The following is a 14303-nucleotide window of genomic DNA, read 5'->3' on the forward strand; positions in this document are numbered from 1 at the left end:
TCCCTTTTAATGTTGCTTTTGGGTTTGTAATTTTTTTTTCTCCACTGTTTTTTCAGTATTGCATCTAAACTAACTTTGGCTGACCTAAATCAAGTACTGTATAGGTGTGAGGCAGAAGAACAAGAAGATGGTGGAGGTTGTTACAATATACCAAACTGGTCACCGCTGAAGTATGCAGGCCTCCAGGGTAATAGTTTCAGCATTCTCTTTTCTGTTAAGGAAAAAAATTTGAATAGATCTGCTCAGTCTAGATCATACCTTGGTATTATTTTATGGCTAGTGCCATTGTTTGGATAAGAACCAGTAGGATTTTTTCTGCTTGACCATGCTGCTAATCAGTGTTGTACCCAGGAAATCACCTCCCTCCCTCCTCCCTGCAATAGTCTGGCCAGTAAAGTTAAGTTTTAATGTATGTTTTAACAACAATGCCCTTGCTTTAAGAAAAAGAAAACACATATACCTCCAGTGAAAAGTCACCTTAATTAAACCCTAGGCATTACTAGATTACTGAGGAGTGTTGATCATTGATCAAATGTATTAATTCTGTCAAGCTGGTTATTCCACAATGGTTTTCATGTCTAGGATGTATGCTGAGGAGAGTACAATCCGTTGTATCCTAACTCATTCTGCAGATCAAGAGAAGTAATACAGTTAAATCTACTTAAGACATCTTTTGCTGTGTACCTTTTCCTGCTGGATTGTAATCGCTGTTTGTGATAATGGTGTGTCTTCTAATACAGAGTTTGGTTTGTATCTTCAGGGTTAATGTCAGTGATGGCAGACATTAGACCAAAGAATGATTTGGGTCATCCATTTTGTGATAATTTAAGATCTGGTGACTGGATGATTGATTATGTTAGTAATCGTCTGATTTCACGTGCAGGAGCCTGTGCAGAAGTGAGTAAAAATACTTATTTGGTGACTTTGGGTTTTTAAATTACTAGTTTGTTTCCTTTTCAATTACTGGTATATTTTTAAGTTAAGAATGTCTATAACATTTCTTTTCTATGCACTTTCTTCTAGGAGATTAAACTGTTAATATGTTTTTCTCTCTCCAGTCCTATTAAAGAATAGACTGCAAAAGGGAAGTGAAAAATAAGTAAGGCATGGAGGAGTTGTTAGCTCTTGCATAAAGGCCTGCAGGGGTCCTTCCCTATTTGTTTATTACTTTTCCTCAAATAAAAATGAAGTAACTTTTTTTTAGTTAGGTATTTTCAAAAGAGGACCTAAATACTACTGAGGCACTGATTTTTGAACACTAGTGTAATCAAGTTCTAATTATATTGTATTTTAATAGGTTGGGAAATGGTTGAAGGCCATGTTTGTCTACCTAAAGAGAATTCCACGTTACCTCATCCCATGTTACTTTGATGCGATATTAGTGGGTGCATACACAACGCTTCTGGATGTCGGATGGCGTCAGATGTCTAGGTATGCTTGGCAAATCAGAGCTATAGAGGTATCTGTATATATTTGCACCTTTTATCTGCTGGAGAATGTAGTTTGAATATTTTCATATTCATCCAATGTAAAAGGGTAAAATGGGTAGTGAATATCCATCTTCTAACAGTGGTGGCTTGGAATGTTGAGAGTTCAGATGTCTATCCAGGGTTTAAATTTATAGCTAATGTTGGCATTGTGGAGTAGAAGGAGGAAATGTTAAGACAGCATTTCTTTGTCAGGCTTTGGAAACTGTTTTTGTTATAATTTTACTACAACTGTAATGATTCGTTAAAGTTCAGGGAAAAAAGAAAATACCAGATTGTACTTGATGATGCTTTGCTTAACATTTCTTCTCTAATACAGCTAAATATCCCTCATTATCTGATCACTTTGCTTAGTTCTTGAAATAAGTGTTTAATCTTCAGTGTCTGCTTCTCCTTTGTTTCTTGGAAAGGGAAGGAAAATTGATTTAATGAAGGCTTTATTCTAGCTATGAACATTCTGAACAAATCAGTATTGTTTGGTATGGCTGTGAAATCATGTGGAAAGTAGTATATTTTTATGAAAAAGTGCTTGGAGATGAACTAGTCAGGAATGCAGGATGCATTGTTTTAGACAATATGTTAGTAATTTATTGATTTACAATTTTTATAAATATGAACACATAAAATTGGTAATCTTTAAAAATACTGACTGGGTTTGACAGAAGCTTTTTTTCATAGTAGAATACCTTTTATTGTATTTTTGAGGTCTTATGTCTGTATGTAGGCATAAAATAAACCAAAACAATTCCCTTTTTTTACCCTTTCCATAGAAGTGTTTGACATAAACACTCCCACTGGCATTAATAAATTAAAATTTAAGACTAACATTGGACACCTCTTTTGGATGGAGAAGTGATTTACAAATTAAAGCTTATGTACAAAATTAGTTAATGCAAAATACTAACATTAACTCATTGCTATTATATTTATTATCCATAGTGCTTATAACAATCTTCTGTAAATGAAAAAGGGTGCATTTTACAGACTGATTTTGATGAATGCAAAGTTGTTTTAATTTAATTATGTTGAATTACAGCTTTGTGCAGAATGGATCAACGTTTGTTAAACACCTTTCCTTGGGTTCAGTCCAGATGTGTGGGATAGGAAAGTATTCTTGTCTGCCAGATCTGTCTCCTTCCTTACATGATGTTCCCTATAGGCTGAATGAGATTACAAATGAGAAAGAACAGTGTTGTGTTTCCTTGGCAGCTGGTAAGTGAGGACAATGTTAAAAAATAGTTGAACTGGTTTTAGTAACTATGTTAAAATTGTCTCCATTGTTCTTGGGATCCATGTGTCAGCAACCATGAATAAATTATAGGTAGCAGTTTTCCTCACTTTCCCCTTGTGTTTTAACTTGTTCTTAAGACAAAGATTTGCCCATATTAAAAATATGTGAGTTTTGTCTAGCAGTACTTCTTGGGGACAATAATTTTTTTGCTGCTCCTGGGGGGTGGGCGGGAGCTCATGAACACTTTGTTTGAAACGTTTTTAGCTATATCTACTTTTATCATTTATGGAGATCCACAAGTATGTTCTCTCTTTCCAGAAGGCTTCCTTGAGATAAATATACTTAGCATAATAGGTTTTAGTTTCTCTTGTCTAAATATGAATTTAAGAACTGAATTATAATGGAGTACAAGGGTGAATTTATTGTTTACAGCTTCTCAGAAAAAGAAAGAACCATTAACAGACCAGAGGAATGCCTGATCTGAAACTGTCTCCAAAAGGAAAGAGCATAAAAGCAGTTGGCAAATAGTGTTTATACTTCAAAATGTTCTGCCAGCATCTGGCAGTCTTTGAGTTGGGCACTTTCCTATGTCAAAAGTATTATCTTCTGTGTTTAGTGGCTTAGAAGGGATTTATTTTTTTAAGTTCTGAGTTGGCCCATTCCTTTTCTGAAACCATAGAAACTTTTAACATCCACAGATTCTATGGCATCTGTCTCACTGGGGTGTTTATTTTCTTCTTTTTGCCATTTGTCTTTCTCTCATGGGATTTTATTGCTTTTAGTTTCTTGGTTTTAGTAACATTCCATTTACTTGCTTTAATGTTACCTAGAAGCACAGAGGCACAATGTTCCCTTAAATTGGTCATAAAGACTAATTATGCTAAAAGGTTTGGTTTTAAATATTCCCTTCACATATTCGTTGGTAGTTGTGTGTGAGATTTTTAACTCATACATGGATTGTCATTCTCAAGTGCTGTTGCAAAACTGCAGAGGTGTGGAGGCCATATTTGAGTATTAGCAAGTACTTCTGAAAAGTAAGTGATAGAGGTTAAAATGATGTTCTGTCAAGCATGCACAAGAGACTGCTGTTTTGAGACTTTACCATACGGAATTTTTTGTTTGTTAGATTGAAAAAGTTAGATGGAAGCTACTGGAAAAGAGATGCAGGATTCCTTTTATAGTGGCTGAGAACAACTTTGGGCTGAAGTAATTCATAGCTCTCCAGCCTTATCCCCTTTATGCTACTAAGATGGCATGCCTCTCATACATAAACTCTTGCCAACAAAGCGTTATAAATCTTGTCATAGTTCTGGCTTTTTGTTTGTTAGTTTTCTTTCTGCTTCTTTTAGTTAAAGGATGGCACTTAGTTAAGTTACAAAGTGATTTAATAAAAATTTAAATGTGACTGTGTTACTGATATGAGAAATTCTGTTGTGCGATCTTGAAATTCTAGAATATAATTGTTCTGAAATGAGGTTTTCTATAATTTTATCAAGAACTTGGTCTAGAGGATTGTTTACTTTAAATATCTTAATCTAGCAAAAATTATAAATGTGAATATATTTTTACTTCTGGTTATTTTATACATAAATGTCTGCTTGGAGATTTTTGCTGTATCAGTAGATGATATGAACAATGACATTTGTTTTTAGGTTTACCTCACTTTTCTTCTGGAATTTTTCGCTCATGGGGAAGGGATACCTTTATTGCACTGAGAGGTCTAATGTTAGTTACTGGGCGCTATCTAGAAGCAAGGTAAGATTAAGTTATACTCAGTTCTTACTGGTTTTGCAAGTAGTTAGGAGAAGGGCATGCTCTCAAAACAAGAGATGGCACACAAGCTGTTAGAAACAGTTGATGTGCGGTATAAAACTTCAGTGGCCTTCCACAGATTTGGGAGTTCTCTCTAAATAAATTAAAAATACTACTTAAATTATTTTCTTTTGCTTTCTTAGTACTGATATGAAGCTGATGTTCCGTATAGATAAGGTAGTTTTAACCCCTGTGACACTACTGCTTATCCTTAAAGTGATTGTGTTTCACATGTACTTGCGTCATTGCTGCTGAGCAATAATTTCAAAATTATTTACTTAAAAATTTGAAGTAGCAAGAGAATACTATTTTGATCAGAAACATATGATTACATGTCTATTGAAGCTTTTTTTTTGTGACTGCTAGTATTTTTCTATTAATACTAGAAATTGACTAATTGTTACAATCTGGTATCTGTAAATGTTTAACTTGACAAATGAGGCAGATATAAGCCACATCTATTGATTTGATGTTTCCATAAATCTTTTGAGTGGAGCTTGCTGCATGATAAAACGTAAAAATTAGTAGTTTTAAATTATTATGTATTTATGCTGTTGTACATTTGGCCAACTATTACCTTTCTCATGCAGTAAGATCTGCAGTCTACTAGTATGTTTATATTCCCTTTTCAAGCTATTTGGAATCCATGTTTTCTGCAAGGTACGCGCAACGGTTCTCAAATGAAACTTCTCATAACCTCAGTTGCTGTCACCTCTCTGTATTTTAATAGGAAATTCCCATCTACTCCTGCACTTCTCCGTCCCCATTCCACCCCACCCATCAGAATGGATACCAGGGTAATCATAAACAATGTCAATAAAAACCTTCCCTGTGACCTCTGTGGGTTTTGGATTTAGGCTCTGTATCACTACCTATGAAAAAGCGAACTAGATTTTCCATATTTGCAGATGTTGTATGTTTTGTACAAACTGATTTAAATGTAGTCATGTTGGGGAATTTGTAGGGAATAGATGACGTTATTGTAAAGAAGTTCATGCTAAATGAAGTAATGTGTAGCTTTCAACAGCAAACTTTTGGTATCTGTCTTTAAAATACCGTTTGTCTCCTTGACTTAACTTGCTATTAAGGTAAACTTGTACGCTTTGTACTTACTCTAAAGCAATTGGACCAAGTATTAAGTTAAGACTGTTTTTCTTTTGTTCTAGAAACATCATTTTAGCATTTGGAGGGACTTTAAGACATGGTCTCATTCCCAATCTGCTTGGCCAGGGGACATATGCCAGATACAACTGTCGTGATGCTGTATGGTGGTGGCTTCAATGTATCCAGGACTACTGTAAAATTGTTCCAAACGGGTTAGACATTCTCAGGTGTCCTGTTTCTAGGATGTACCCAAGAGATGACTCTTCTCCTCAGCCTCCAGGCGTTGCGGTAAAGATCACTTGTGATTTAAGTAGTTAGCACAACTATTAATTGTTAATGAAAAGCTGTAATAAGATGCAGTTTTGGTAGCTACAAGAACCTGTCACTCTGTTTATGGTGAAATTTTATTATGGCACAAGAATTCCATATTTTAGGGACTTCTCATTACATCTGCATCACATCATTAGGTACAGGGGGCTGAGGATGGAAAACAAATTCCATCAGCTTCAGAATTTTTTCTTTGCTTTTTGTCTTGAAAAAATGCTTATATTAAAGACTGTATCCAATGTATTGCCATTGACAAAAATGCTAGATGTTGGATGCTTTTCTTCTGGAGTATCATAAACTAGAAGCTTGGAATTGCTGCTATTTGCACATTGTATAGAGTCTTTCTACTCATTTTTCATCTTGCGTCTCACATATCATACAAACATCCAATCAATCTAGGATCAGCCACTCTATGAAGTAATACAGGAAGCAATGCAGCGACACATGGAAGGCATACATTTCCGAGAAAGGAATGCTGGTCCACAGATAGACAGAAACATGAGAGATGAAGGTAACATATATAGAACACTTGCTATGCAATTCAGAAGATTTTTTTTTTAATTATTTCTTTTCCTCTGGCTATTGAGTATATTTTTGAAAAATTACTTATGTTTAATGCAACTAAAATGATATTACTTCAAATACATTTAATGTTTAAAAAATGCCTAGTTGTTTATTATCAGCAACTCTTTATATGCTGAGGTACAAGTTATCTTTAAAAGTTCACTTAAAAAGTACAGTTGCATATCTTAGATCTCCTGTTTGGAGGGGTTTTTATTTTTTTAGGATGTTTAGGCTGGGGTGGGGAGGGGAGGCTGTTAGGATTTTGTTTTGTTCAAAATATAGACTTCACACATGATATTCTTGCTTGGCAGGTTTTAATGTAACCGCAGGTGTTGACCATGAAACTGGCTTTGTCTTTGGCGGGAACCGTTTCAATTGTGGCACTTGGATGGATAAAATGGGAGAGAGTGACAGAGCTCGCAACAGAGGAATTCCTGCTACTCCAAGGTACAAAATCCAGGGTTTGGAGGGGGGATTTTTATTTTTTTTTTTTCACTTTCTTCTGCAGAACTACCATGCATTCCATTAACACATCCGAGAGGTGATCTCTCAAATGTTGCAAATGTTTCTGCTTACTAAAACGTTAATGGTAATTATTTTTCTTTGTGCTTAATTGAAGAAAAAGGTATGTTTTTAACAGGTGAAGCACTCAGCTTCACGCATGGTTTTAGCTCCACGCAGAGTCAACATTTGAATTCAAGTAGTAAAATGTAATTTAAGACAAGCTGTATACTTGTAGTACTAGTAGTACTTCATTAGTTAGAATTATTATAGGAGATACTTATTGATAGTTGTTGTGTTGTTTGAATACTTATTTAGAACTCAAAAATGTCCACAAACACTAAGTTTTTAGAGTTGAGATATAGCATTTTAAAAATAAGCTCTCTACTATGTGCTAGAAAACTGCTGCAGGCATCCTTGCTTGAGTTTAGTTAAAGCATCAGTTTCAAATTGATTGCCATCTGTGGGTGAGAAGGAAAAGATTATCTTGCTTGACAAGTCAGGCATTTTAGTTGGAAACCAAGAGAGGTTGAGGTACATGCCCTAAGGAGACTAAATTGGTGATGTTGGAGAAAAATTTTATATCAAGCAGGCAATAAAACTCAATATTATATAATATGAAATTTATACTATGATTATTATCTGAATATCACCTGAAAAAAGAAGCAAGCCCAAGAAGTGCACTTGGCGCTTATTTCAACATTTCACTTTTGACTTGAGAAACAACTTATGGCAGAAGTATTACCTAAGTTACCAAAGTACATGTGCAAATGAGAGCCTCTGCACTGAATACAAGTTTTTTTTTTAGTATAAAATTATCTTAAATCTGTGAAAAGTAGCTGGGTGTGATAATACCACTTTAAATTAGTCAATTTTACAGAAAAAAGTATCTATTAGCCGGTTTACAATCAAGCTCGTTCCCTGACTGTTAGCTGTTAGAAAACCGCACCTGTTTTCCACCCTTTCTTCTGTTGTTTCTTGCTGATCTAAATAAAAGTAAATAGACACAGCCTGCTTATGCTAGTGTTCTCTTCTCATATTCTCAGCCTTTCACGAAACTCAAAAGTACCCTATAAACCTGTGTGCTCCTAAAAGTGGCACATAAGCTTTGGTGCCCGTAAAGTATGTAAAGATGTGCATCTAGGGGAAGAAAGGGATGGAGTAGCTGCCTTGCAAGGAGACATTGGAATGTCTAAGGACTCTCTATTTTCAAGAGGATATGGGTGAAAGAGGTATGACTGAAGCTTAGACAATCATTACAGTAGTGATGATGGTGGAGCTGTTACTCACAAAACAAAAAACAATACTGTAGAACTTTGGGATGCTTAAATAGGAGAAACAGGGGAATAGTAGGAGAATAGTAGTGTCCAAATGAGATACTGACTTTATTTTTTTCAGTTACTTATTGAACTTTAATAGCCTTCCTAATGTAATTCTTGGGCTTTTTAAAAACATTATTGTTTTAGAGATGGCTCTGCTGTGGAAATGGTTGGCCTGTGCAAGTCTGCTGTTCGCTGGTTGCTGGATTTATCTGGGAAAAACGTGTTTCCATTCCGTGGAGTCACTGTAAAAAGACATGGTAAAAACAGGCACATCTCATAATTGTAATGCTGGAGTATAAAAATACTAAAATGATTAAATGGTGGCCATATCATATCAGGGATGATTATCAAACTATTCAAGAATGTTTAGAGGAAAAAAGTGGAAAAACCTGGGAAAGTATCTTGCCTGATTAAAATGTTTTGTTACTACAAAAATTTATTAAGAGTTTATGTTGTCTTGTCAATATTTCAGATATTTTATTCCATGTATTAAGATGTGGATTACAAAGGAATTTTGGAGCCTAAATACTATTTCTCAAAATGGATATAAGTGATAGGGTATAAAGGCCAGGCTGGATGAGGCATTGAGCAACCTGGTCTAGGGGAGGGTGTCCCTGCCCATGGCAGGGGGGTTGGAACTTGATGATCTTTAAGGTCCTTTCCAACCCAAAACATTCGATGGTTCTATGTATTATGATATGCATCATTCATTACAAGAATGCTAAGTAAAATGACACAAGATGCTTCTTTTAATTTTTTTCAGTATTCACAAGAGAGAAAGCCACTTTCTGTGAATATTTACATAAATATCTTTAGGTGTCCCTTATGTTTCACATAAGCATCTCATCTCATTTTATATTTGAATATACATGCCCTGTAAAGCCTTTTTCCTTTTCAGTAAAGGATAATATTGGAAAGCAATTAATTGAATGGTTCTTTGATCTATTTTAGAAAATGTGAATGAAAGAGGTTGGGTTTTTTTCTTATCTGTCCTAAACAGTACAGATTCTTAGGTCATGAACTTAACCTGTCACTTCAGAATTTCTTAAAATCTATGGCTAGAGTAAGACAATTTCGAATTTGGTACGCAGCAATATTATAATACATAGATGTGGAAATAATATTTATAGGACTTGCTTTGTCTTTTGTTCCAGAATCATAAGCAACTTTTTTTTAGATTCAATTTGATGGCTGTATACTCCCTTCCATTATTCATCTCGTGCAACTGAGTTTAAATTTTGTTCATCTAGTGCTGAATCTATTTTAAAACCAGCCTTAATTCCTATTCACAATCCATGCCTTGTTTCTTAAGAATAGGCTTAGTGTTGGAGTTTCTGGGCTTTTTGTTGTTCTGGCAATACTGTATTTCAATTCTGGTAGTATTGTTGGTTTTGCTATATTCCAATTGTAGTTTAAGAAAAACAGGTAATACTCCTGTACTCATCTAATATAAATGTAATGTACAATTCTTTACTGTTTTTGGTTCTTTCATAAAAGCATTGCTTATTTAGGATGTGTGTGTACCTCAGGAAGATATCCTTAGCATAATTCTGCTGACTAAAAAGTGATGTTTTTCTAGTCTCACTTGAAGTTTCAGTGAGCTGTTCCTGTGAACTGCAGAATTGGGCTAAGCGTGGAGATTCATCAGCTGGAGAGAGGTGATCCTAGGTCTGCTCCTGTGTTAAGTGTCAGGACTTCAGGAAGAGAAAGCTTTTAAAAATGGCACTTATCCTAATGTTTTGATACTCTCTTTGAAGTCTCCAAAACAACAAGAGTGTGTGTATACCAAGTACTATAAAAGAGTTGACATGTAACCATGCTGAAATGTGAATTAGAATTTTAAGCTTAATTAAGTATTTACTGTAGATCACGGTAGCTTATACTGTTTGATCCTAGCTAACTGCAAGTTAGAAAATGTGTGGAGAAAAAAAAAGGTTTTGCATGTTTTGGAGCTGATCTGCAATATAACTCAGCTTCTAGACTTTTAGATAATAACTTTTTGCAACGCTACTATAGCCTTTACTGTGTTAGGGGTATATTAAGTAAAACTTCAATAAGCAAAACAGTAAAAATAGACGTAAGCATACTTCTGGTGTTAACACTGTTGCTGTTTTCAGAAAATAAAACCTGTGTGTAACATCTTGCAGGAAAGGAGGAAACTATCACATATGATGAGTGGAACAGAAAAATTCAAGGACACTTTGAAAGGCTGTTCTTTGTCTCTGAGAACCCAGCAGATCCTAATGAGAAACATCCAAATCTTGTTCACAAACGTGGAATTTACAAGGACAGCTATGGAGCTTCAAGTCCATGGTGTGATTACCAACTCAGGCCAAATTTTACAATAGCAATGGTTGTGGTAAGTGAGACGAGGTCAGGGGACACATGTGCACTTAAAATTTTCTTTATTATTGAACTAAGCTTGCATTGTAAGGTTCATCTGCATGGCGTTATATCAGGAACATATATTGTTTAGAATAACTTTCTGAAAGCTTTTCTTTTCCATACTTTTAATGTTGGTCCATCTTGGAGTATCTCCTAAAAATACAGCTTTGATAGGACTCGCCTAAATAGAACTGCTGTCCAGTATATAGCTAGGATAAATTTGCAGGTTCACTGTGTACACAGTGTCTTTTTAAGGTTAGGTTTGGGAGGCTGCTTTTCCTGTCAAGTTAGCTAAAAAGCATGGGTTGATTGTTGCCTTTATCAACATTATAAAGAGCTTCAGTAATAATACTTGGCAAGTGTATTTAAAAAAAAATAAAAATTTTAAAAAGGTACTGGATAGCTTCTCTCCTCTTGTTTACTCTGACTTGTAGGTTCCAGAAGTTGATTCAGTAATACAAATATTGGCTTTTTGTGGTCTTCTACTTTTGCATATGCAGTCTTGTGTGTGCACATGCACAGAGTTTACTCATTAAGTCTTTATTTTATTAGGCCCCTGAGTTGTTTACACCTGAGAGAGCTTGGAAAGCCCTGCAGATAGCAGAGGAAAAACTGCTTGGTCCATTAGGCATGAAAACCTTAGACCCAGAGTAAGTATGGTAGAGATAAGAATAAGTATTAATTACCAAACGTGACAGGAGGAGTTATTTGACATGTGGGGGTAGTATTTCTTTTGTTAAAATCCTCATATGTGCCTGTGAAATAAGGCTGCAATATATATTTCTGGAACAATTATTTTGCTGTTTTAAAAGTCCGTGCAATTGATTTTATTTATGTAGACAATCATCAGGTGTTTTCAGATGCCACACAGTAAGCAAGTCAAATTTGGTGTCATAACAGATGTTGAATTTGCATCTTGATACATACTTATATATGATACAGTGCACAGCAGTATAGTTTGAGTAAAAGCATAAGGGCAAAATTATGAATTACAGTCATTCCAAGACTTTAACCATTTTCCTACTAAATAGTGTTTGGAAGTCCATTGTCATGTAAAATACAGAACCTGGTGGAGACCTCCCTAAATTAACCATCATTAAATATGAATGCCATGACAAATTTTTGGTTTGTTTCCATTCATATGTGCCAGTTTTGTTAAGGCTTTGTTTGCATAATTTATTTCTTCTTTCTTGCAGTGATATGGTTTACTGTGGAGTATATGATAATGCTCTTGACAATGACAACTACAACGTAGCCAGAGGTTTTAATTATCACCAAGGACCTGTAAGAGCCAGTTTCTTCAATTTTAGAAAAAGTGCTGTCATCTCTTCAAACTGACAGCTATAATAACAATCTCCTTTCATTCGTTACTTAGGAATGGCTGTGGCCAATTGGGTATTTTCTCCGTGCCAAATTGTACTTCTCAAAGTTGATCGGTCCAGAGATACATGCAAAAACTGTAGTTATGATTAAGAATGTTCTTTCTCGCCACTATGTTCACCTTGAAAGGTAAGACACCAACTAACACAGATTGAAAATATTCATTCAAGCTAGTGGTATCCATTATCCGTTTGCATGTGAAAGTACAGATCTATAATATAAACAGCATCTGTTTTCTACATATAAAGTTCACTGCTATATGTGCTATTGCAGATCTCAAGTCGGGTTTCAAGTACAGCTGAGATTTAGTGCTTTTTATAGATTGCAGAATTACTAATACTTACCCATGTGAAGATTGGGTGAAATAAACCTTATGTTAAAAATTAGGATCTAATTTAATACAAAAAATGAATTTCAGAAAAAATGTTGGTAAGTTGTGTTTTAAAAAACCAAAATATTTCAAAAGAACTTGCAAAACAAAATAGTTAAAGGGCTAGTAGTGACAGACTAAAATTGTGGCAGATTAGCTGATGCAAAATATTGTTAGGATTTCTTGTGTTGTAAATGAGGAAATTAGTATGACAGTGTTTCAGAATCTTAACCTTGATATTATAAGAAGGCAGAGGAACTTGCTCATGGCCCTCAAATGTTCCTTTGCATTTTGAGTTCTCCCTCTTAAAAACCAAGCCACTAAACCCACACTATTTTCCCTCTTTTTCTGTTATATTTTTAATTCTTAAATATTTGAAACAAACAAAACCAACCAAACAAAACAAAGATCATGTCCTTGATATAGCTTCCATATAATCTGCTCTGCAGTACTTCAAATATGCATTTATTTGTACTTGTAAGAGTTAACTCGGTAGGAGTGGGCATGACAGAAGGGTTTGGCTGACTACATGAGGAAGAAACAGGATTTGTTAAGCAACTTTTTGCATTATGTAGTGTTTTGTCCCAGTGTCGTCTTTGGTAGTATTACCAAATAACTTGCAATTTGGTAACATTATTTGTTTTTTCTGTCTTACTACTTAAGGAGTGTACTTCTACTCTGTTTTGGCGTTTCATTTGTGTACAGAATTATTAATGTAGCAAAAGGCTCAACTTATGAGTATTTCTGCAAGTACGTTAGTTTGTGGAGGCTTTGTATTCCTATGCAGAAAAAAAAAATGTAGTCATGCTATCTTCCAGCCATTACCCTTTTATAGCACCATAATCCAGTTTCAAGTGTAGTTTGAATACCATTCAGTTATCTCAGAGATATTCATATTCATATTCTTCCAACTGCAATGCTACCCGAATGAGAAACAGGAGCAACACGCCAGTAGTATAAGTTCACGTATTATTGGTAGCAGAGAGTCTTCTTGGAAGGTGAGGCACACCCACAAAAAACTACAATTCCCGGCTGCAGGGGAAAAAAAAGAATTACTTTGATCTCAGTTATTAAGGAACATACTGTGCCTGTAGGACAACAGACCTTTAGTCATGGTTTTCAGTTTCCTACTGAGATAACCTTCTAAAATGTTTTAAAATGAAATGTTCCTTTATTTTCAATCTATAATCTAACAACAGTACTTGTTTGTTTTTTCTTTTATCAGATCATCCTGGAAAGGGCTTCCAGAACTGACCAATGAGAATGGACAGTATTGCCCTTTTAGCTGTGAAACTCAGGCCTGGTCGATTGGTGTTGTCCTTGAAGTCCTTTATGACTTGTAAATGTTTATTTTGATTGATTTGATGAAACTTCTGTGGTCTTATTATTGGGCATAAATGAACACTTGGCTTACACTGCAAGGGAAATGTCCTGTCCTGCACAATCACTTAAGCTGTGTCCTGACTTCCGAAACTGTTGAATGCCAGCAGCCCTATGTCCTATACTGTGTGGGGCTTGGGGTTTTTTTTTAAATCAGGCCATGACAATAAAATAAAACTGCAGTGCACACTTGATGCAGAAACTTTTAGTAAGGAGCATTTTAAGAATATGCACAAACTTAATTTTAAGTAGCTTTGGTTTTTTTAGACTTCTCAAATCAAAATCATAATGTAACAAAGTAAGATGGCTCTTTCCTGACCCTTAAAAATAAGTAGCACAGCTTTTAAGTTTTTTTTCCTTTGTCTCTTAAAGAGTAAATGGGTGTTTCACAAATGCATGCTTAAAGGGGAATAGACTAACCTGTAGCTTTCCGAGTTCGG

General features: G+C 35.1%; 1 protein-coding gene across 1 annotated transcript in view; it reads left to right on the forward strand.

Annotated features, from left to right (window-relative positions):
- AGL (amylo-alpha-1, 6-glucosidase, 4-alpha-glucanotransferase) overlaps positions 1–14001 on the forward strand; it is a gene marked incomplete at its 5' end in the record, with an annotated part of 30981 nt that extends 16980 nt beyond the window's left edge. Inside the window, 14 exons of the mRNA XM_010084947.1 lie at positions 57–187; positions 761–897; positions 1298–1431; positions 2524–2699; positions 4371–4473; positions 5697–5922; positions 6361–6472; positions 6837–6972; positions 8493–8605; positions 10496–10707; positions 11286–11383; positions 11930–12017; positions 12109–12242; positions 13709–14001. Of these exons, the coding sequence (XP_010083249.1) occupies positions 57–187; positions 761–897; positions 1298–1431; positions 2524–2699; positions 4371–4473; positions 5697–5922; positions 6361–6472; positions 6837–6972; positions 8493–8605; positions 10496–10707; positions 11286–11383; positions 11930–12017; positions 12109–12242; positions 13709–13826 (1918 nt within the window). The remainder of the gene's footprint in view (positions 1–56; positions 188–760; positions 898–1297; positions 1432–2523; positions 2700–4370; positions 4474–5696; positions 5923–6360; positions 6473–6836; positions 6973–8492; positions 8606–10495; positions 10708–11285; positions 11384–11929; positions 12018–12108; positions 12243–13708) is intronic.
- Positions 14002–14303: the final 302 nt, after the last annotated feature.

This window comes from Pterocles gutturalis, unplaced genomic scaffold, assembly GCF_000699245.1.
Source record: "Pterocles gutturalis isolate BGI_N339 unplaced genomic scaffold, ASM69924v1 scaffold21155, whole genome shotgun sequence".
NCBI classification, from domain to species: Eukaryota; Metazoa; Chordata; class Aves; order Pterocliformes; family Pteroclidae; genus Pterocles; species Pterocles gutturalis.